Source organism: Scyliorhinus torazame, chromosome 17, assembly GCF_047496885.1.
Source record: "Scyliorhinus torazame isolate Kashiwa2021f chromosome 17, sScyTor2.1, whole genome shotgun sequence".
Lineage (NCBI taxonomy): Eukaryota > Metazoa > Chordata > Chondrichthyes > Carcharhiniformes > Scyliorhinidae > Scyliorhinus > Scyliorhinus torazame.
This window is the reverse complement of record NC_092723.1, coordinates 166,849,837-166,872,865: the sequence shown is the minus strand read 5'-3', so window position 1 is coordinate 166,872,865 and position 23,029 is coordinate 166,849,837. Positions and strand designations below refer to the sequence as shown.

The 23,029-nt window shown below is 47.1% G+C and overlaps 1 protein-coding gene across 2 annotated transcripts in view; it reads left to right on the top strand.

Annotated features, from left to right (window-relative positions):
- pkd1a (polycystic kidney disease 1a) overlaps window positions 1-23,029 on the top strand; it is a 239,617-nt gene that overhangs the window by 66,414 nt on the left and 150,174 nt on the right. For both annotated transcript variants that reach the window (XM_072481591.1, XM_072481590.1), the window contains exons 2-5: window positions 13,034-13,105; window positions 15,211-15,282; window positions 18,621-18,692; window positions 22,055-22,233. In XM_072481591.1, coding sequence (XP_072337692.1) covers window positions 13,034-13,105; window positions 15,211-15,282; window positions 18,621-18,692; window positions 22,055-22,233 — 395 coding nt within the window. The remainder of the gene's footprint in view (window positions 1-13,033; window positions 13,106-15,210; window positions 15,283-18,620; window positions 18,693-22,054; window positions 22,234-23,029) is intronic.

Below are 23,029 nucleotides of genomic sequence, written 5' to 3'. Positions count from 1 at the left end.
ACACTCACACACACGCATACACACACACTGTACCACTAAGACAGAAAGTGCTGCTGCAAGGGATTCGTGTCCATAACAACAGCTTGCATTCATATAGCACCTTTAACATAATGAAATGTCCCCATGGTGTTTCACAGGAGCCTAATCAGACAGAATTTGACACCGAGCCACATGAGGAAATATTAGGACAAATGACCAAATGCTTGGTTGAAAAGGTAGATTTCGAGGAGCGTCGTAATGGAGGAGAAAGAGGCGGAGAGTTTGAAGAGTGGAGTTGCAGAGCTTAGGGCCCAAGTATTGCTGCCAATGGTGATGCACAAGAGGTTAAATGAACAAGAGAAGAAATCGAAGCAAGGTTTGGAGGCATTTGGAAATAGAAAGACTTGCATCTATATCGTGCCTTTCTCAACCACAGGAAATACCAAAGCATTTTACAACCTGTGAGAAATTTGGAAGTGTAGTCACTGTTGTAATATAAGATATGTAGCAGCTAATCTTCACACAGTAGGATCCAAAGAACAGCAATGTGATAATGACTGGATAATAGATTTTGTTTTAACATTAATTGTGGGATAAATGCAGGCCAGGTCGCCGGAGAGAACCTTCCTGCTCTCCCTCAAGTATGTAGTGGAATCTTTGACATCCAGCCGAAGACAGGGCCTCAGTTTAACCTTTCGTCCTGCCGACGGCGCACCTCCTCGCCCTACCCGCAGCAGGTTTCACAGCAATGAGGGGTGCATTCAACAGGAAATCCCATTGGCAACGACGGGACCAGACGAACCCGCCGCCCGACCAATGGCGGGGGGGCCTCCGCTTCAGGTTATGTGGAAAATCCCGCCCAATATACCTCCACCAGTACAACACCCCCTCAATTCTGCAATGAGTAAGGGGGTAGGTTGGGGGGGGAAGTGGGTATGGAGTGTGGGGAGGAGTCATTGAGTGGTGGATGTTAGCCTGGCTTTTGTGCTCTCGGGAGCAGAATTTGAACTCACTATCCTTTGATTCAGGGCAAAATTGTGTTCCGCTGAGTCATCGCTGACACCAATGGGTAATTCTGTGTATTTTAATAGCCATTTTACAGCACAAAGTAATATAATACAGGCAAGGGCAGCCAGGGCATCATAAAAATGAAATGTTTTGTAGACCCTTGGAAAAATAAGAAAGGATAAACTTTCTTACATGCAGTAATTGAAAAAGAACTAAGCACATTACCATTAACCCTCTAGCTGTATTTCATAAATGGCAGTGCGTGTATATATTATGTGGAAGCTTTAATTCTTGGCTGTTTGTCCCTTTTTCCCTTCAACATTCAAAAACTTTGGATGAAACCCAATGGAAACGGGTTTTTGAAAAGAAATGAGCTATTTTTTGGCAGACACTGTTCCCCCCACACTTTCTGTGACTTCACTGTCAATGCCTCACCTTTTGGCTCCCACTTCCAATAAAAAGAGCAGAATATATTTTATATGCTGAGCGTAAAGCGGACGTGGATATTCAGAAAAGTTCAGCAGTCAGCCCGAACATCAAAGGTGTCGGAAATTCGACAGTGCAGGCTCTGTGCAGTGCCACCTCTGGGGGCAGTTCGTGGTCTGGGATATTGTTGCAGGTGTTTGCTGATGGAGGCCAGTTTGTGAGCGTTGTACCAGATGTGGTAATGCAGCACAGCTGGATGCGGGAAAGTATTTTTCAGCTACTTTATTTCAAGGAAGAATTAGATGTGTCAACACCAAATGGAATTTGACTATCAGAATACTGGGAGGAGGCATAGCAGAGCCTGGACTGGTAGCAGAAAGGCCACAAGTGTCTTTCCATAGTTAAATGTTACAACACCAGGTTAAAGTCCAACAGGTTTGTTTCGATGTCACTAGCTTTCGGAGCGCTGCTCCTTCCTCAGGTGAATGCAGAGGTCTGTTCCAGAAACACATATATAGACAAATTCAAAGATGCCAAACAATGCTAGGAATGTGAGCATTAGCAGGTGATTAAATCTTTACAGATCCAGAGATGGGGTAACCCCAGGTTAAAGAGGTGTAAATTGTATCAAGCCAGGACAGTTGGTAGGATTTTGCAGGCCAGATGGTGGGGGATGAATGTAATGCGACATGAATCCCAGGTCCCGGTTGAGGCCGCACTCATGTGTGCGGAACTTGGCTATAAGTTTCTGCTCGGCGATTCTGCGTTGTCGCGGGTCCTGAAGGCCGCCTTGGAGAACGCTTACCCGGAGATCAGAGGCAGAATGCCCTTGACTGCTGAAGTGTTCCCCGACTGGAAGGGAACATTCCTGCCTGGTGATTTTTGCGCGATGTCCGTTCATTCGTTGTCGCAGCGTCTGCATGGTCTCGCCAATGTACCACGCTTCGGGACATCCTTTCCTGCAGCGTATGAGGTAGACAACGTTGGCCGAGTCGCACGAGTATGTACCGCGTACCTGGTGGGTGGTGTTCTCACGTGTAATAGTGGTATCCATGTCAATGATCTGGCACGTCTTGCAGAGATTGCCATGACAGGGTTGTGTGGTGTCGTGGTCACTGTTCTGAAGACTGGGTAGTTTGCTGCAAACAATGGTTCGTTTGAGGTTGCGCGGTTGTTTGAAGGCAAGTAGTGGGGGTGTGGGGATGACCTTGGCAAGATGTTCATCGTCATCAATGACGTGTTGAAGGCTGTGAAGAAGATGACGTAGTTTCTCCGCTCCGGGGAAGTACTGGACGACGAAGGGTATTCTGTCGGTTGTCTTCTGAGGAGGTCGGTCCGGTTTTTCGCTGTGGCGCGTTGGAACTGTCGATCAGGCGAATGAGGCTCCGGGAATTCTTCCACAGACCCCAAGAGGCCAACAGCGAACCCAAGCAGACTACCAATGAACCGGAACAGCAGACCGAGAGATCTGCAGTGCGGCAACCGAAGAGGAAAGAGTCGAATTGGACCCCTCCGGAAGGCCGCTGCCTTAGACTCGACATGGAACAGCCATGGGGACCAAATTCGCACCCCAATACGCCAACATCTTCATGCACAAGTTTGAACAGGACCTAGCATTCCTAGCATTGTTTGGCATCTTTGAATTTGTCTATATATGTGTTTCTGGAACAGACCTCTGCATTCACCTGAGGAAGGAGCAGCGCTCCGAAAGCTAGTGACATCGAAACAAACCTGTTAGACTTTAACCTGGTGTTGTAAGACTTCGTACTGTGCTCACCCCAGTCCAACGCCGGCATCTCCACATCATAGTTAAATGGACATGGAGAAAATCCTCTTTTGTTTGTACTCCGAGCATTGAGGTGGCTAAATATCATTTGCATTAGGACTGAGCCACCCAATTCCAGTCACATTACTTGTGTGTGACAATCTCCTGTTGCTTTCTTTTGCCCTGTCCATTCCTAAACCTTCCATTATTTTCCTTCTCCGTTTTACAGCAGTCCTTGGTGGGAACGGTATTACCTTTGCTCCAATGACGTGACAATAAAAAAACCCAACATTTTTTATGTTTCGCGCTTTGGGCATCATTGACAAGGCCAGCATTATTTCCCATGAACTGTGAGGCTTACTAGGCCATTTCAGCAAGCAGTTACTTCATAATCCACCACATTGCTGTGGGTCTGGAGTCACATGTAGGCCAGACCAGGTAAAGACAGCAGATTTCCTTCCCCACAGGGCATTAGTGAACCAAATTTTTTTTGTTAGATAATTACAATTGATGATAATTTTATGGCTACGAGCTTTCAATTCCAGGGTCAATTTATTTAATTTAAATGCAACCAGCTCCAATGGTGAGATTTGAACCCATTCCCCCAAAAGCATTAGCCTGGCCCTCTATATTATTAGCCCAGTGATGTTATCACTGCACCACTATCCTGTAATAGGCATCCGGTGTCTTTCCCCACCTCATGGTGTCCCAAAGCACTTAAAGCCAATGAAGTGTAGTCACTGTTGTAATGTCAGAAAATACGGCTGCCAATTGTTACACAGCAAGCTCCCATGATAAATGTCGCCTTTTGTGATGTTGGTGAGGAATAAATATTGGCCTTGCTCTTCTTCTAAATAGTGTCACAGGATTTTTACAGCAGCCTTGGAAGGTGGGCCGCTAGTTCAGCACGGCACAGGCACAGGCCCGCCCGCGGATTGGTGGGCCCCGATCGCGGGCCAGGTACCGTGGGGGCACCCCCTGGGCCAGATCCCCCCGTGCCCCCGAGGACTCTGCTGACCGCCCGTAGAACCAGGTCCCGCCGGTACGGACCTGGTTTGATTTACGCCAGCAGGACCGGCTGAAAACGGGCGGTCGCTCGGCCCATCGCGGGCCGGAGAATCGCCGGGGGGGGGGGGGGGGGGCGCTGCCTTCCCGCCCCCGCCAAAACCCGGCGCCGGAGAATGTGGCAGGCGGCGTCAGGATGGCGGGGCGGGATTCAAGCCGCCCCCACCCCCCCAGCGATTCACCGACATGGCGGGGGGTCGGAGAATCCCGGCCAGAGGGTGTGCAACACTCCCTCAGAACTGCGCACATCGTCCAAGATCGTATGATCAAGCCTCTGGACTTGAAGACACAGACCCTCCGAGAGAGAGGCGAGAGTGGTAGCATGCCAATTTGGGAATTGGCCTTTTCTCAGTCAGACTGGAGTTGGAGTCCGATAATTAGCCTCAACACGGCATGGCTGAGAAAGGGACGTGAGAGAATCTCATGTGCAACTGCGGTGAGGAAAGAAGAGATTTTATTTTTAAATGATTGACGATTGATGGACAATCGTATCAACAAACACCCACTGTTCATCCGCAAACTGCAACCTTGCTCTGGCACAAACCTGTTGGATGTCAAAAACAAAACAATGGGGTTGATTAAGCAGGAGCCAGGACATTTACTTTGTAACCAGGCAACTTGACAGGCTTGAACGAGATACAAAAGGCATCTGTTCCAGCATTGCGCGAAGGCAAACACACAACACAATCGGTTCCCTTTCGAGTAAATATTTGCCAAGTCTGATACCGACTCACAAACGTTCGGAATGAGTGTCAGATGTTGGGATTGAGGTGTCAGATGTTGGGAATGGCTGTCACGTATTGGGAATGGGTGGTGTTTCTGAACTGCCTGGGACTGTTCAGCTGATCCATCAATCGTACAATAGAAATATCCTGCATTGGTACAGCTCCTTTAAGAGGAGCAAAGATCATCCCAAGGCGCTTCGCAGGAGTGTTATTGGGCAAAATATATGCCACATAAAGAAATATTAGCGCAGTTACCGTAGGTGTGGTCAGAGATGTAGGATTTCTGGAGACGAGGGAATTCTGGAATCCTTGGGCGAAATTCTCCAGTATCGGCACGATGTCCGCCGACCGGCGCCAAAAACGGCGCTAATCAGTCCGGCATCGCGCCGCCCCAAAGGTGCGGAATCCTCCGCATCTTGGGGGCCGAGCCCTAACCTTAAGGGGCTAGGCCCGCGCCGGACTGATTTCCGCCCCGCCAGCTGGCAGAAAAGGCCTTTCGTGCCCCGCCAGCTGGCGCGGAAATGACATCTCCGGGCGGCGCATGCGCGGGAGCGTTAGCGGCCGCTCACGGCATCCCCGCGCATGCGCTGTGGAGGGAGTCTCTTCTGCCTCCGCAATGGTGGAGACCGTGGCGAAGGCGAAAGGAAAAGAGTGTCCCCACGGCACAGGCCCGCCCGCGGATCGGTGGGCCCCGATCGCGGGCCAGGCCACCGTGGGGGCACCCCCAGGGGCCAGATCGCCCCGTGCCCCCCCCCAGGACCACGGAGCCCGCCCGCGCCACCTTGTCCCGCCGGTAAGAGGTGGTTTAATCCACGCCGGCGGGACAGGCATTCTAGCAACGGGACTTCGGCCCATCCGGGCCGGAGAATCCCGGGGGGGGGGCCGCCAACCGGCGCGGCGCGATTCCCGCCCCCGCCGAATCTGCGGTGCCGGCGAATTCGGCAACCGGCGGGGGTGCGATTCACGCCAGCCCCCGGCGATTCTCCGACCCGGCGGGGGTCGGAGAATCTCGCCCCAGAACTCTGACAGCTGGAAACATGGGCCACCAATGAGAATCGGGAGCAGGCAGGAGTTCGGAATCAGAAGAGACAGAATCTAATCGCTGTGCCACACAAAGTTCAAGCAATACTTTGAAGTTCATTCACCGCACAAATGGCGATTAAATGGCTCAAATTATCCTATCAGGAAATACTCCCAAGTTAATAGTAGTTCGTTTTTGGGGGTGGGGAGGGGAAGAAAATGCAAATGAAATGAATCAGAATTCCCCCTTGTGCCGAACTTTCAGTGACTCTTGCAGGAAAGCGCAGTTGTATGGATATAAATGGTTTTACCTGTAACCTGCCTCATGTTCCTAGCTTGCTGCTGACATGCACCGTTAATGCCACCTCAGGAAAGGTGGTGATTTAAGGTCAAGCCATTTGGTGCATGACTCGCTATTGTTGCCCTCCCTGTATTGCCAGAAATGCCTAGTATTGTCTAGTACCTGATCATGGATGAAATTCAATGCAGGAGGTGATGTGCCTGCCGAGAGCTCCTGTTGTGAAGCCATACTTTATAAAGAAACAACTTTATGAATTTACTGGCTGGAAACTGATTTAAGAAAAACTAAAGCCACATTCCAATAACTTGAAATTACAGCCAAAGATGGCTGAACATTTGCATCACTATACCTTGTTGCAGTTCCAAAGCCATTGAAATTAATGTTAACCTACCTGAAAAGTCGCACCAACAGGAATTACTTTGAAAGAGTATGAATGGGGGCTAAGAAGGCAGCTCACCTCCACCACCTTTTCAAGGGCAATTAGGGATGCCCAATAAATGCTGGACGAGCCAGCGAAGACAACATCGCTTGACTGAATTTAAAAATAATACACCGCATTAATAAAGTATCCTGACAATCACCTGGAAAAATAACTGGTTTGAAGAAACCATTAGACATATCACTTGGATAATAGAACTCTGGTTGTGAAACAAATGTGTGCAGACACACTCTAATCATGCAAGCCAGGCAACTGGAAGCCACAAGCCATGACCATATTTGGGAAACTGGGCAGATAGAGAAAGAGGTTCATATGACAAGCCAGCTAACCCTTTGAGTGTTTAAGCACCTGTTTTCTCTGCAGATGAGTGCAAAAGCAAATGAGGTGCCAAAGAAATAAGACCCTGAGTATCCTTTCTCTCTCCATCCAACAACAGTGGGACTCTGTGGAGGAGTACTGGGAGAAGCAGTGGGTCCTAAATTTGCTACCAGCCCAAACCCACAATTCTCACAGGAACAGCCAGAATGGAGAGGCCCAGGAACCGAATGCAAACAAAAATAAAAAGGTTTTAAAACAGTGACTGTGTCCATGTAAAGTAAATACATCCAGATTTTTAGAACTAGTTTTTTTTTGTGTCGGTACACTGAATGTGCAGTCATTCAAAGACCCAGTTTTTAATCAGACTTACTCACAAAACGCATTGCATTGTTGAATGTGGTTGGAGATGTTAGACAGAGGATCTCGTCGCCTGATGCTATAGCATAGAATTCTAATGTACTGGCCAACATTCCTCCTGACCCCAACAATCATGGCGAAAACTGGCCATCCATCTCCACTGCAGTTTGTGGGATCACCCTGTGCACAAAATGGCTGCTGCAGTTGCCTTCATATCAGCCAGTGCTCTTTTAAAATAAAGTAATTAATTGTGTGCCAAATGATGCTGAGATGTTGGAGAGAGATGCAACAGCACTTTATGTCTTTTTCAATCAGCTACTGACCAGATAAGCTGGCGGAAATATCTCTGGAGCTAAGATTAATCATCTAAAGTGGAAATCAGTTAAACACACATTGGTCCTGCATAACCTTTTTGTTGGGCCATTCTAGGGTTAGATACAAATCCTGGCCTGGAATCAAAGCTGGCGTGAATTCAGCTCCTTTGGTAGGCAGATCTTGCTAGATTCAGGCCTGGCTTTTACTTTATTCCAAGCACATCAGGACAGTGCCAAATCTGCAGATCACTGAACTGGATAATTTTCCTATTTCAGACTTGGTTGGATTTGATTGTAAATCAACAGCGTCTTCATCCTCAAAACGAGACAGCAATGTATGAAATAAAGGTTCTTAACCCATATATGTCCAAAATGCACGTGTCCGGCAAGGAACAAAGCAGAGCTCCCGGCATGATATCCCACATAAATAATCCAAATGTATGAAATGTGGGTGCGTTATGTTTGATTGCTTGCCAGCTTGTTCAAATGTGACAACTGAGACATGCAGTAGTTTATCTGGCATGCCATTTTAATATATTCATGGTGAAATGCCAGCCTAAATATAGAAATGGGGAACTTATTAACTCAAACCCTGCATGCAGAGAGCTGCTGTATACAGAGGTTTGATTCTTGAGCGTGACTTACACTGCAAAGGATAACGGGGCAGCAGCCGTCTGGATTGGGCATAAGATCCGAGACTAGTGTTTTTAGCTTCATCTACGTTTAACCTTTAATGTTAGCATGCATTTTGAGGTTGCTGTTTTTTTCTTTTTAAATAATCAGAAAATGTAAATGGAGGGATCAAAGAGTAGTATGCCCGTGTGGCCATATTGTATGGCAGCCCATTGTAAAGGTGAATTGGTGAACCACTGTGCCCGAGATTTCACCAGCTGCATAAAACAATTGCGAGGCCACAGTTTGCATGGCAATGGTGCTGGTCATATCGGTTTGAGCAAACATGAGGTTGCTTCTTTCTGCAGTCTCCTCACTGCCTTCACACATCCATGCAGTCTTCCAAAGCCAGGAGAATGGGCTGGCTCGGTCTGAACACTGCAGAGCCAGCCTCCAACAATCACCAGCAGAGACACCGGGTGAGATTCTCTGATCCTGAGGCTAAGTGTTAACGCCGTCGTAGTGTCAACAGGCCCTCAGGAGCAGCGATTCCGAACCCCTCAGTAGGCCAGCACGGCACTGGAGCGACCCACGCCGCTCCAGTTGCCGATGCCGGCGTCAAATGGGCGCCACGGGTCTGCGCATTTGTGCCGGTCGCATAGCGCATGTGCAGTGCGACCGGCGCGGTTGCGTGCATGTGCGGTGGCTCCCTTCTACGCGCTGGCCCCGACGCAACATGGCGTAGGGCTATAGGGGCCGGCACGGAGCAAAAGAGGCCCCCAGCCCAAGAGACCGGCCTGCCGATCGGTAGGCCTCGATCTCGGCCCAGGCCACAGCACAGGCCCCCCCGGGATCGGACTCCCCCCCCCCCCAGGTTGCCCCCGGATGGATGCACATGCCGAGGTCCCGCCAGGTAAGACCACACGTGGACGCTGCCGGCGGGACTCAGATTTTTTTTTACGGCCGCTCGGCCCATCCAGGGCGGACAATCACTGGGGGCCCCGCGTAGAGCGGCCCCCGACCAGCGCCGTTTCTCCGCTCTCTAGAGAATCGGCGGAACGGCATCGGGGCTGCGTCCCGCAATTCGCGCCCGGCCCATCGATTCTCCGGCACGGCCTGGGCTGAGAGAATCCCGCCCACCTACACTGAAATTAATGTGGGCTGCTTTACTTAATGCACCGGGCTTGATATGGTCGGTAGATGCTCGGAGAGGCCTCTTCCGGGATTTACTCAGCTCGATGCACCTTGCGAGATCTAACGGGATCTCTTGAGATGTCGTCATCTGGATCCTGCCCATTGTGGGCGGGATCAGTATTTGGCAAATCTGCATATTAAAGTTAGTCTTACTGTAATAGACGCTCGCCTGATCTACCCGAGGTGTTGGGGTCTAACCCAACCAGGCGGGACGACACTTGGGACGGTTCTCCCAGGAGAACGGAGGCCCCCGGGTGGGAGGCCTCTGGGTAGGGTGGCACCGTGCCATTGCTGGGGCACCCGGGCATGCTGGCAGTATCACCAAGGCATCCTGGTAGTGCCATCTGGGTGCCAGCCTGGTACTGTCAGACTGCCAGGGTGCCCAGGTGGGACTGTTAGGCTGGCAGGGACACTGGCAGTGTCAAGATGCGAGACCGGAACTTTGCCTGCGCTGGGGATCAAGCTGGGGGATCCCCTGCCTGTGTGAGGTGGGATGTGGAGGGGGAGTGTTCCTGAAGACCACCTTACAGGTGAGTTGGGGCATTGGGACAGCCCGGGGGTGATGCAGTGGGGGGTTGAGAGATCGTGGTGCGGGGGGTTTGCGAGAACTCCTATGTTCTTTTACATCCGTCTGAGAGGTAAGGATTCAATGCCCCATATAAAAGGCAATGGTGCTGCCAGAATGGCACTCGAATCTCCAGAGTGGGTCAGGAACCATTAGCTGAGTGATTCAGAGGCCAGGCTAATTCTTTCTGAGCCACATACTTACTGCTCACAGCAAGGTTTGGTGCATGTGATAGGCCGATAATTGAAGAGTGTGCTCGTTTTCTTGGCTGTTACTCTCTTCTTATGTCATATGTTTAAACAGGGGCAGCAAGATCAAAAGTTGAGAAGCCCCCCCCCCAAACTCACTGCAGTTTCACAAGAAGGAGTGTCGGGTGCAGCATGGCCCCAGAAACTGTAATGCAGCGTCCACTGAATAGAACAAACTTGTGTAAAATGTCTTCTCTCTTTGTGCCAAATTCCATGGCTTGGAGCTATGTTTCTGGTCAATGGGTGAAGGAACACTTATCATTTAGTCTCTTTGGGTTACTCAATTAGTCTCTTATGTGCACATGCAGCTTGTGGCTACAGAGGCATTGCTAGATTTGCCACAAAGTAGGAAATCAGATCCTCTTCCATTCCGACAACAAAAGCGAGTAGCGTTTCAAACCTGCTTCAGCAGATTGCATTTAACCGTTTCCTACCTCCAGAGATTTGGGTGCAAAAATCTAGGCTGACACTCCAGTGCAGTACCAGGGGAGTGCTGGACTGTTGGAGGTACTGCCTTTCAGATGAAATGTCCAACTAATATTCGTCTACCCTCTCAGGTGGACGTAAAAGATCTCATGCACCAATTCGAAGCAAACCAGGTGAGTCCTCCCCAGCCTCCTGGCCATTATTCATTCCTCAACCAGTATTACTAAAAACAAGATCATCCGGTCATTTTGTCACTGCTGTTTGTAGGTTTTTGGTGAACAGAATCTGGCTCCCACGTTTCCTGCATTACAAAAGGGCTTCCGTGCCTGAAGGTGTTATGTTATGGAACGAGCAATGCAGGGACCAGGACTAATGCCCTGGAGACAGGAATTCGAAACCCACCCATGGCAGCTGGGGAATTGAAATACGGTTAATTCAATAAAGCTGAAATGAAAGGGCCATGTAATTGTAACTATGATAAAAATAACGGGTTGGTTCATTAATGCCCTTTAGGAAAGAAAAATCTGATGTCCTTACCTGATCTCACCTATAGTGACTCCTGAACAACACCAAATGTGGTTGACTCTCGCATACCCCCTCGCAAGTTACTCCACTGTCAAGAAGGCAGCTCACCACCACCTTCTCAAGGACAACACTGTTTTTGGCCAGGGGCACTCGCACACTGTGAAAGAATTATTAAAAATACTTCCTTTGCTGTAAAGTGCTTTGGGACCATCCTGAGGCTGTGAACGATGTATCAATGCAAGCTTTTTCTTCTTTGTCCAGCATCCACAAATTAACATTTTCAATACGGGAGGGCTTGAGATAACCACTCAGCAGCAGGAACCCTGGCTGGTTTCCTCTCATCCTAATCCAAATACTGAAAGGCCAGCTAGTTGTGTGTCTCACCATCCCATTCCTGTTTGAAGTGGGTTGTTACCGCAGCACAGCCTGGGGGCTGACGCTGGGACATTCATGGTTGAATGGCCCTTGTTACATACCAGATAAACATGTGGAGCTATCAGGGAGCCAATATCTGAGGTTAAGCAACTTTTAACTTGCTGGGCAGGAATACCCTGGGATTGGGTGGGACACAGTTTTTACGTCCTGTCCAATATCACTCTCCAGTGACTTCAATGGAAAGTGAAGTGGGGCGGCCTGTGAAACTAGCATTACACCGATTACATCAGCTTTCTGAAGAGTGGGTTAGATTAACATTGTCCGCATGGAACGTATGTAAATGTTACAGCATCAATTTATATTTGTATTCATAAAGTGGCGGCACGGTAGCACAATGGTTGGCACTGTTGCTTCACAGTGCCAGGGACGTGGGTTCGATTCCCGGCTCGGGTCACTGGCTGTGTGGGGTCTGCACGTTCTCCCCGTGTCTGGGTAGGTTTCCTCCGAGTGCTCCGGTTTCCTCCCACAAGTCCCAAAAGACGTGCTGTTAGGCGAATTGGACATCTGAATTCTCCCTCTGTGTACCCGAACAGGTGCTGTAGTGTGGCAACTTGGGGATTTTCACAATAACTTCATTGCAGTGTTAATGTAAGCCTACTTGTGACAATAATAAAGATTATTATTATAAAACATTCTCAACAGAATCATTATGAAACAAAATATGGCACCAGGCCACTTGATATATTTGGTCAGATGACCAAACACTTTGTCAAAGAGGTAGGTTTTAATAAGTGTCTGAAAGGAGGGGTGTCAGTTAGCGGGACCATAGAACCTCTACAGTGCAGAAGAAGGCCATTTGGCTTTCGAGTCTGCACCCATCCTATCCTGCAACTCAATCTAAACTTTTGGGCACGAAGGGAAAATTTAGCGTGGCCAATCCACCTAGCCTGCATGTCTTTGGACTGTGGGAGGAAACCGGAGCACCCGGAGGAAATCCACGCAGACACGGGAGAAAGTGCAAACTCCACTCGGAGAGTGACCCAAGGGTGGAATTGAACCCGTGTCCCTGTGAGGCAGCAGTGCTTACCACCGTGCCACTGTGCAGAGTTTAATACCTCAAGCCAGCTGCAAAGAAAGCCAAAATGTTGGAGGGATTAAAATGGGGATACTCAAGAGGCGCAGTATTCTTAGAGGATTATAGGAGATTGAGGAGGTTCCAGACACAGGGCCAGGCCATGGGAGAATTTGAAAATAAAGGGTGAGAATTTAAATACTGAAGTTTTGTTTAACTGGGAGCCAGTGTTGATCAGTGAGAACAGGAATGATGGGTGAACAGCATTACATTTGACATGTCTATTTGTTCTCTTCCAGGGATCTTTCATACAATGGCATTTTCTCGTTAGATGATAATCTTTTGGACAATCTGACTTCCCTGGAGAAGTTGTAAGTGAACCATTTATTCATGGATTTTATTGTAGTTTGTCGGTAATAAAATAAATCATCGTTACGCTCAGCAGAGCAGTTTAATATTTTGGATGATTCACGGACCTGTTGCAGCTTCACCCAGAATCCTTTGGGCTCAGTACAGGGGTCAGAGTGCTTAGAATTAGGCCCATCCACCTTCGTGGCTTTGGCTCATGTACAACTTAATATAGTGTTCTCACGAAAGCAAATATTTAAACTCTTATCACAGGGCAAAACAAACAGTCCAGGCCCTATTCTTGGAACATTCAAAAATAGACTCTCACTCAGATCTAACTAGCAAGACATTCCTTATATGCTTTGGTTATCTCTAAATTGGAATACTCCAACCCTCTGCTGGCCAGCCTCCGATCCCCCACCATCCATAACTTTGAGCATATTCAAAATCCATTCCCTGACTCTCACTTCTGTGTCTGCTATTCTACATTTGCATCTGGTTCAGAAATGCCTCTGATTTATAATTTGTGTTCTTGTGTTCCCTCACCATGACCTAGCTCCTCACTGCCCCCTGTCCCCCCATTCTCTGTCACCTCCTTCAGCCCCACAATCCTTCAGGAGCTCGGGGTTCTTCCAATTCTGGGCTGTTGCACATTGTTGACCTCCTTCACTGCACCAATGACCATGAACTCTTAAATTCCCTTCCCGAATCTCTCCTCTCTTTCCTCCTTTAAGACACAATTAAAATCTACCTCTTTTACCAAGATTTTGGCCACTGGTACTAATACCTCCTTATGCGGCTTGGTGTCATTTAATTCCCCAATTCCTCTCCTGTGAAGCATCAAGGGATGCTTTCCTATGTTAAAGGTGTTGTATAAATACAGCTTCTTGTTCTGTTCTGGGACAGCCACCATCTTCTTTTGCGGTGTTTCCGTAACTGGAGGCAGAAACACAAGGGCATGAATTCGGGGGATCTTCTCCCCTCCTGTGGTTTAACTTGGCAGAAAGCCCATCGCTGCCTCAGAGCCTTTCACTGAAAGGTCTAAAGCCAACTCGTCCGGTCCTGCACATCTCTAATGGGAATTGCATCTGTTTGAAGGCAAATGCACTTTTCACTATGCAGCTACCTCGGTGAACCACATGTGCAAACTACACCCGCCCCTGCGCCGCCCCCACACTCCAGCGAAAATGGTGGGTACCGGGTTCGGGAATGAGCCTTCCCGAATCTGGGCTCTGGCACCATTTTGGCTAAATTGGCGCCCCCTTCCGTTCCCCATGGAAAGTCAGGTCTGTGTTGTGGTTGTCTCCTTTTGCGACAATAGTTTAACTCAGGTGCCAAGTCAAAGGGATGTCTTGACGTGCCACGGCAGTGATGCCAGTAAGCAGGCAAGCAGCCAATCACGGTGAAATATTCATGCACAGCAAACCAGGAAGTTAAAAGCTCTTAATATTCTTCACTTTAATTTAAATTTGTGATTGAAACTTTTAGCTGTAACTATGAAGTTAGTTCTCTGTTATAACCCAGTGACACCTCATTCAACAAGGTGGATTTTTTTCCAAGGGTTTTTACAGTGAGACTAACACTTTTTAAATATAAATTTGGAGTACCCAATTCATTTTTTCCAATTAAGGGGCAATTCAGCGTGTTCAATCCACCTACCTTGCACATCTTTGGGTTGTGGGGGCAAAACCCACGCAAACACGGGGAGAATGTGCAAACTCCACACAGGCAGTGACCCAGAGCCGGAATCGAACCTGGGACCTTGGCGCCATGAGACTGCAGTGCTACCACTGCGCCACCATGCTGCCCTGAGATTAACACTTTTAAAGTGGAATTGGTCCATCATCAAGATTATACATAATGAAGTCCTCTTTATTAAATTGTTCCAAATTACTATGGCAACCCATCCTATTTAATATCTGAAAGCTTAAATGTTGAGTTACAGATGTTGCATTTAACACTGCATAGATATGATGGAGGAAATTCCTTTCAACTAATATGAGGTCCAACATTACAAACGTATTAACACATTTGCTATTAACATGGTCACAAGTTCAAGTCAATTGAATAAAAGTAAATTATATTTCTGCTGTCTGTTAATGTATTATATTTTCTGTTTGCTCCCCAGATATCTTCAGGGCAATAATATTAGTATTCTTTTCAAAGAAATCTTCGCTGGTAGAAGATGTTTATCAGATATGTAAGTTTCCTTCCTAACTCTGAAAAAAATGACACACTCTTTATAATTGATCTAAATGTGGGCCAATCTACAGTTGGGCATCACAAAGCTCATCACTACTCGGGGCACCATACAATCCACCTATTGTTGGGACATCACAAATTCTATTTCGATATTAGGGCAATTAAAAACAAGTGACAAGTGTTTGCGTTTTCAATTCTGAATAGAAATCCTTGGGCGCGATCTATCGGCCGCGCCCTACTCGCGCTGATAAATGTTGCGCGAGGCCTCACGCGAGATTTACCCAGCTCATTATGCCTCGTCAATTTAAAATGGGAGCTCGCGAGCCTTGACAGTGGATAGTCAAGCGTGCAGTCAGGCTCACAGGGACCTGGGAGACCCCCCCCCCCCCCCACCCCAGACGATCGGGGGCGGTTGAGGAGGGTTGGCGGTCTCCCAGGCAATCGGGGGCCACTGGGTGGCCAGGTTGTGGACAGGGTGGTACCCTGACACCCCCAATGTCACTGTGGTACATCCAGCCTGGCACCTTGGCAGTGCCACCTGGGCGCCACCCTGGCAGTGCCTAGCTGGCCAGGTGACATCATGCCGGAGATCGGACCCAGGGGTGTCCTGCCCTTATGAGGTGGGGTGTGGGGGGCTCGATGACCCCCTCACAGGTGAGTTGGGACGTTGGGGGGGGGGTGTCCAGAGGCTGCAGTGGGGGGGATACGTTTTAAATGGCGCTCCAATCACTTCCTGCACTGGCGAGCGGAGCTCGTTAGTGCAGGAAATGGGACTAAGTGTGGCCTTGGCGGGACTTTTCTTGCCGTGGCCCCGAAATGAAGCAGACTCCTGTTTAATAGAGGGGTTGTTCTTGGCGCTGCCTGCGCCTGGAAACACCCGGCTAAATGCGCCCGATACGTGCCTCTGTTTTATTTCCATTAAATCGCGCCGCTTATCTAGACTGACTAAATTGGTTTGTGTCTCGAACAAACCAGTCGCAAAATTGGGCCGTTGTAGTTTCCTGCAGACCAACTGATGAGGAATCCCACAATGAAAGACAAAAACATACAATGTGGCAAATATTAGTGGTAAACCAACAAAAATGACCAAAAATAAAGAGGGAGGAGATGAACTATGAGGGTAAAATAGCAAGTAGTATAAAAATGGACAGTAAGTGCTTCTTTAAATATATAAGAAGGAAGAGAGAAGCCAAAGTGAACATAGGCCCCTTAGAGAATGAGACTGGGGAAATCAGGAAATGGCAGAGAAGTTAAACAAACTCTTTACGTCAGTCTTCATGGTGAAAGACACAAATAATTTCCAAGAATAATAAATAATCAAGGGCAAAAGGGGGGAGGAAATAAATGCAATAAATATCACTTGAGAAAAAGTGCTATGGAAACTAATGAGGCTAAAGGCTGATATGTCCCCTGGGCCTGATGGATTGCATCCTTGGATATTAAAGAAAGTAGCTACAAAGATAGTGGATGCACTGCCAGTAATCTTTCAAGAATCCTTAAATTCTGGAAAAGTCCCAGAGGATTGGAAAATTGCCAATGTAACACCCTTGTTCAAAACGGGAGGGAGACAAAAAATAGGTTACTATAGGCCAGCTAACATAACATCTGTCATTGGGGAAATGTTAGAGTTCATTATAAAGGATGTAATAGTGGAGCATTTGGAAATACATAATATAATCAAGCAGAGTCAGCATGGCTTCATGAAGGGGAAATCATGCCTGACAAATTTATTAGAATTCTTTGAGGTAGGAACGAGCAGGATGGATAAAGTAGATCTAATATACTTGGATTTCCAAAAAGTGTTCGATAAAGTACCACACAAAAGGCTACTTAATAAGATAAGAGCTCATGGTATCGGGGGTAGTATATTAGCATGGATTGAGGATTGGCTAACTGATAGAAGACAGAGAGTTGGGATAAGAGGAGCATTTTCGGGATGGCAACCTGTAACTAGTGGAGTGCCTCAGGGATCTGTGCTGGGGCCACAATTATTCACAATATCATTCATAACTTGAACAAGGAAAGTGAATGTACTTTTCCCAAGATATGGGATGACACAAAAATAGGTGAGAAAGCAAATGGAGAGGATGACACAAAGAGTCTGTAAAGGGATGTGGACAGGATAAATGGGTGGGCAGAAACCTGGCCGATGGAATATAGTGTAGGAAAATGTGAAGTTATGCACTTTAGTAGGAAGAATAAAGGAGCTGAATATTATTTAAATGGAGAAAGACTGCAGAAAGCTGCAGCTCAGAGGAGTTTGGGGGTCCTCGTGCATAAATCACAAAAGGCTAGAATACAAGTTCAGTCGGAGATAGGGAAGACAAATGGAATGTTGGCCTTCATTTCAAGGGGAATGGAGGATAAAAATAGGAAAGCCTTGCTAAAACTACACAAGGCACTGGTTAGACCACACTCGGAACAGTTTTGTCCCCTTATCTAAGGAAAGACATCCTGACATTGGAGGCAGTGAGAAGGTTCATTAGATTAATCCTGGTTATGAAGGGATTTTCTTGTGAGAAGCTGTTGAGTAGATTGGGCCTATACGCATTGAGTTTAGAAGAATGAGAGGTGACCTTGATGAGACATATAGGATTCTCAGGGGGCTTGACAGGGTAGATACTAAGAAGTTGGTTCCCCTTGTGAGAAAGTCTAGGACCAGAGGGTATAATCTCAGAGTAAGGAGCCATCCATTTAAGACAGAGATGAGGAGGAATTTCTGCTCTCAGAAGATAGTGAATCTGTGGAATTCTTTTCTGCAGACGACTGTAGAGGCTGGGTCACTAAGCATGTTCAAGACTGAGATTGACAGATTTTTAATCAGTAAGGGAATCCAGACGTGATATCCATCACAGGGTAAGGTGGGAAAGTGGAGGTGAGGACTTTCGTATCAGATCAGTCATGATCTCATTGAATGGCAGAGCAGACACGATGGGCCGAATGGCCTTGTGTTTCTGATTGTGGCCAGCCACACTGGCCTTGCCACAGTTCTCTTGCCCGTCTCCCATCCAGGGCTACCCACTCTGTTTCGATGTGTCCTGGGAGGTGTTATCACATGACCTCCACCTCCAACTGCACCCCCTGCTGGTGTTTGCATGCATCTGCACCCTATATCCTAGCTGGTAGAGGACGCAGGTTTGGAAGGAGCTTTTCTTTACAGAAAGAAAAGGTACAGGTTCGATACAAATATCACCAAGGAGGACATTCATTTATTGCTGCTTGAACTGTGTGTTCTGGAGACCAAGCTCTTCCCAAATGATAAATGCCTGGAGCCCTGTGATACAAGGAATTATTTCAGGTGCAAATACTAATCTTTTCCAAAATCTTTTCTTACAGAGACATAAGCAACAATCAGATATCTACTTTAGAAGATGGAATTTTTGCAGATTTATTTAATTTAAGTAAAATGTAAGTTTTCAGGAGTTCTCTATTGCATTGTCGGTTATGAAACTGTGTGCAACATTAAATCTCGACAATAAAAGAGGCCGGTATTCTGGCCTTTGCGTCCCTGGTAGCCCGGCGAAGGATTCTGCTTCAGTGGAAGGATGCAAGGCCCCCAAGCGTGGAATCCTGGATTAACGACATGGCAGGGTTTATTAAATTGGAGAAGGTGAAATTTGCCTTAAGGGGATCTGTGCAAGGGTTCTTCAGGCGGTGGCAACCGTTCCTAGACTTCCTGGCGGAGCGTTAGGAGATGGTCAGCAGCAGCAGCAACCCGGGGGGGGGGGTAAGTTTGTGTCGAGTAGGGGATGCACTGTTGTCTACTGTTTAACGTTGATTTGTTTATTTATGCACTTTTGTTCTTGTTGTTTTATCACTTGTGTAAAGGGGGGGTTCTATTTTTCTGCTGTGATAATCTGTGAAAAATTTTGAATAAAAATTATTTAAAAAAAAAAATCTCGACAATAGGCAAACTGGATGAGCAGCTCCTACCAGCAGCCTTTTGAAATTATGGAAAGCCCTCTTTTGAATTGGTTGTTTAAAAAAAAGGGTTTGTTCCAGTGTAAGTGGCCTGATTTGACATGAAGCTAAATTTGGAGTATTAACGCACCCCCACGGGCTACACCCTCCTTGACCGTCATGGATAAGAGACAAAAGCTAAAAACGGGCCGCCGTTTGGTCAAATTGTTAATACTTTGCCTCGGGTGTACGAGCCTTAGGCCTTTACTTATCTTCTCCGTGGAAACCCGTCAAACATTGGTAAACAAGGCAACTTCACTTCACTTCACCCCATGGGCAAAAAAGAGAGAAAACGACAGGATGTGAGGCAGGGACAATTATACGAGGGGAAAAAATGCGCCAAGTTCAGACTCCGTCTGGAAGCTGCGAGGAATAAAAATCGGGAATTGCTGTTCGTTTCAAACCTAAATTTAGTTAGGACTGTATTATGAAATATTATTGAATTTGCAATCAGATTACTTTCTTTGAGCAAAGTTTACTCTATATGTGCAAATTCTGAAGGCTCCTACTCGAATTGGTGTACTTTGAACCAGATCTACAGTATTCTGAGCGGGTTCACCATGAAAACAATAGGATTGACATTCACTTAATGTGCTTAATTTTCCCACAAAGCTGGAGTTAATACAGCCGGCATCAGATGGTTGGATTTCCCACTCTTTTCCCTCCCACACCCCTTTGCACTTGTCAAACATAGATTGCACGAATAGTGGTTTTGTATAGCTGGGGAAACAGATGTCGAGGTTAACGATTGGCTTCAGCTGCCGCAGTGTGAGTAGTTGCGCTGCCATCAGAAGTGGTTCGGTCAGGGCAGGAGTTCAGTGTATGGCCGGCGGTCTGACCTGGATGGCCCACAGTCACAATTTGAGCCGTTCCTCATGTCCCACTTGTGGAGCCAATGGTCACATCTTCCTCGGCCCCGCTCTCAAACAGTTGTGGGTTATCCAGAGTTTTCATGGAAGGCAGTCAGGAGGACATTAGATGATTACTTGAATAGAAACAATGTGCAGGGGTACGGGGAAACGGCAGGGGAAAGGCACTCAGTCATGATACACGTTTGGAGAGCCGGTGCAGACGGGATGGGCCAAACGGCCTCTCTCTGCGCCATGACAATTCTGTGATACTGTGGTTGAAATCTGGGACTCCACTCGGATCAGTTACCAAGTTGGTGATGTTTGCAGTTAACCGGGAGGTACGCCATCGAGAGTTGGAGCTGTTGTCGGGTGGTCGGGCCTGGAATATTACAGCGGGAACTATAGGATTAGGCGAGTGTGTGGGTTTTTTTTTAGGTCCTGTGACAGTGCTTTGTTAACTGTCAACCGATGGTATTCTTTGAGGAAGATGTTTTCCCTGAGGATATCAGAAGATTCAATATGCATTAGCACAGGAAATCACTCCGAGCTGTCTTAGTCTCAACATTCCAGAAGTAATGTTCAAGAAGGCAAACAAACCCTGTTCTCAGGACTCCCCGTCCACGCTGTAAAGGCCCCCTCTGAAAAATGGGAAAAGGGAGTACGGAATCAGCAGTGTGCTGTTGCTGAAACAAATCCTTCATCTGTATTTACGGTGAGGAGAATTCCTCAATGCCAAGATAAACAGCATCAGGACCAAATGTCCTCAGGGGAAAACCAGGCCTGTAATCTGTTGTTTCAGGAAGCTGATGTTAAGATCTCGTCATGGGAGGCTGGTGAAGAAGGTAGCTGACGGTAGTGGTGAGCTGTTCCAAGTAAAAGCAAGCCTTGTCATCAAGCCTCAGTGAATGCAAGTCCACAGTTTCCCTTATATGGTTACAATTTACTCAGGGAGTCTGATGTGGCACTGTGCACTTTTTACACCCATGTTGAAGTCTAGGGCTATGGTTAGTGATGGTAGAGGCTCCAAACACATGACTGAGCAGGAAGCTCTCCCGCTCTTATGACCTTGCCAGTGGCGTGTGTTGGAAGGATTTGCAGGTTGGCATTCAACTACTCGGCCACATTCTAAGCACATCTTCTTTGGACATCAAGCCCTGTAGTTGGATTTAAACCCAGAGCTCCTGGCTTAAAGGCAAGACACACTGCACCACAAGGCCTCATTCTTCATTGAATGCCGAATATTAAATCCAAAGACATTACACAGAATTGCCTTGAATGTAAAGCACAGAATCAGGCCATTCAGCCCACCTTCTCCATGCCAGTGTTCATTCACCACATGAGCTTCCTCCCAATCCTTCATTATCTAACCTGATACACACAATTCAATATATATGTTGGACAAATAATTATATTTCCGAAGACATTGGGCGGAATTCTCCATCGGTGGGATCCTCCGCTCCGCCAGCAGTGCACCGCGCCCGTAGGTTTCCAATGGTATGGGGTGGCCACAATAGGAAATCCCATTGGCTGGCTGCTTACTTCTGTAGTAAGTGCTTACTTCTGTAGTAAGTAAAGCCACCATAGTCCCAGATGACACTTTGAGGTGTCATCCCTTTGAGCCGGTCACCATAACTCAGGCAAGGGGCAAGGATGAGAAGACGGGGCCTTCATAAATAACCTCAACCGATACAGGAATTGAACCCACACTGTTGGCCTTGGTCTGTATCTTAAACCAAATGTCCAGCCAACTGAGCTAAACCGGCCCCCATAACACAACCATCGTACAACTGTCTTACTTACACGTATGTTTGCCATTATGCCACATAAAGCATTACGAGTGGCATTTAAGGGGTGAACTGGTCATGGCTTTAGTGACTCAAAAGAAGTTGTTACCTGATTTTTGCTTTTCCCGAATCAAGTCAATCAATAATATCAATTCTTACTGCTTCCATATTTCAGAAACTTGAGTTTTAATGAGCTTGTTTGTGACTGTAACCTTTCCTGGTTACCAACGTGGATGAGTGAGGAGGAAGCAAATGGTGTGATCATCGTCGATAGTGAATTCATAAAGTGTGCCAAACCTTCAAAGCTGAAAGACGTATCTGTGTTAAGTGTTAATTTTTCAAGCCTTTTCTACGGTGAGTATCAGTCACTATAACAACGGGTTATTATCTTGTGGGTTAGACCAAAAAATATTGAAGTCTGTCAAGTGACTGGAGGCCAACAAGGAAACTGCGAGCTCAAAATCTGGGACTGGATCTGTGAGATTACTGATTGAGGAAGACTTGACAGAAGAGGGGGTCAATGATTGTCTTGTCTCTGTAACCAGTGCCATAAACAAATTGAAAGCTAGGGCCTGTGAGTTGCGATTTGCGAAGGAGGATCCTATAAAAGCTAAGGACAAAGGGGCAAAGAGCAGTGAGACAAAAACAGGGAGGCTTTAAACCTGCACTTAAAATCTCTTTAAAGTGACTGAGTTGCTACAAAAAGCAGGCAATAATGGGGCTTGTCCTGAGGCTGTGAGGACGATTAGGAAAATGAAACTGGATTGGTGCATTGATTTTGCCATTCCTGCATGATCCTAAGAACAGTTACATTCATTGGCTGACGTCTTGTCAATCACTAATAAGGGGAACGTGCCAATGCTGGACAAATAAACTCCTTAATCGGTTAGACGTAATCACTTCAATATTTGATGTATCTCGGCATACATTTTTTTATATAGGCTGAGAGTGAGATGGCAGAAAAGAATACCTTAATATACTGAATATTCTCAGCATTTTAATTACACTTTGCAACAATACTTCAACTAAACAGATGTACAATTGATCAGCTCTTTATGTTTTGTCAAAATTAGCTTTCCAATTGTACCCATAACCTTTTCCATGATGTCTTCCATTACGTCCCACCCATTTATTGTGCATGCTATATACC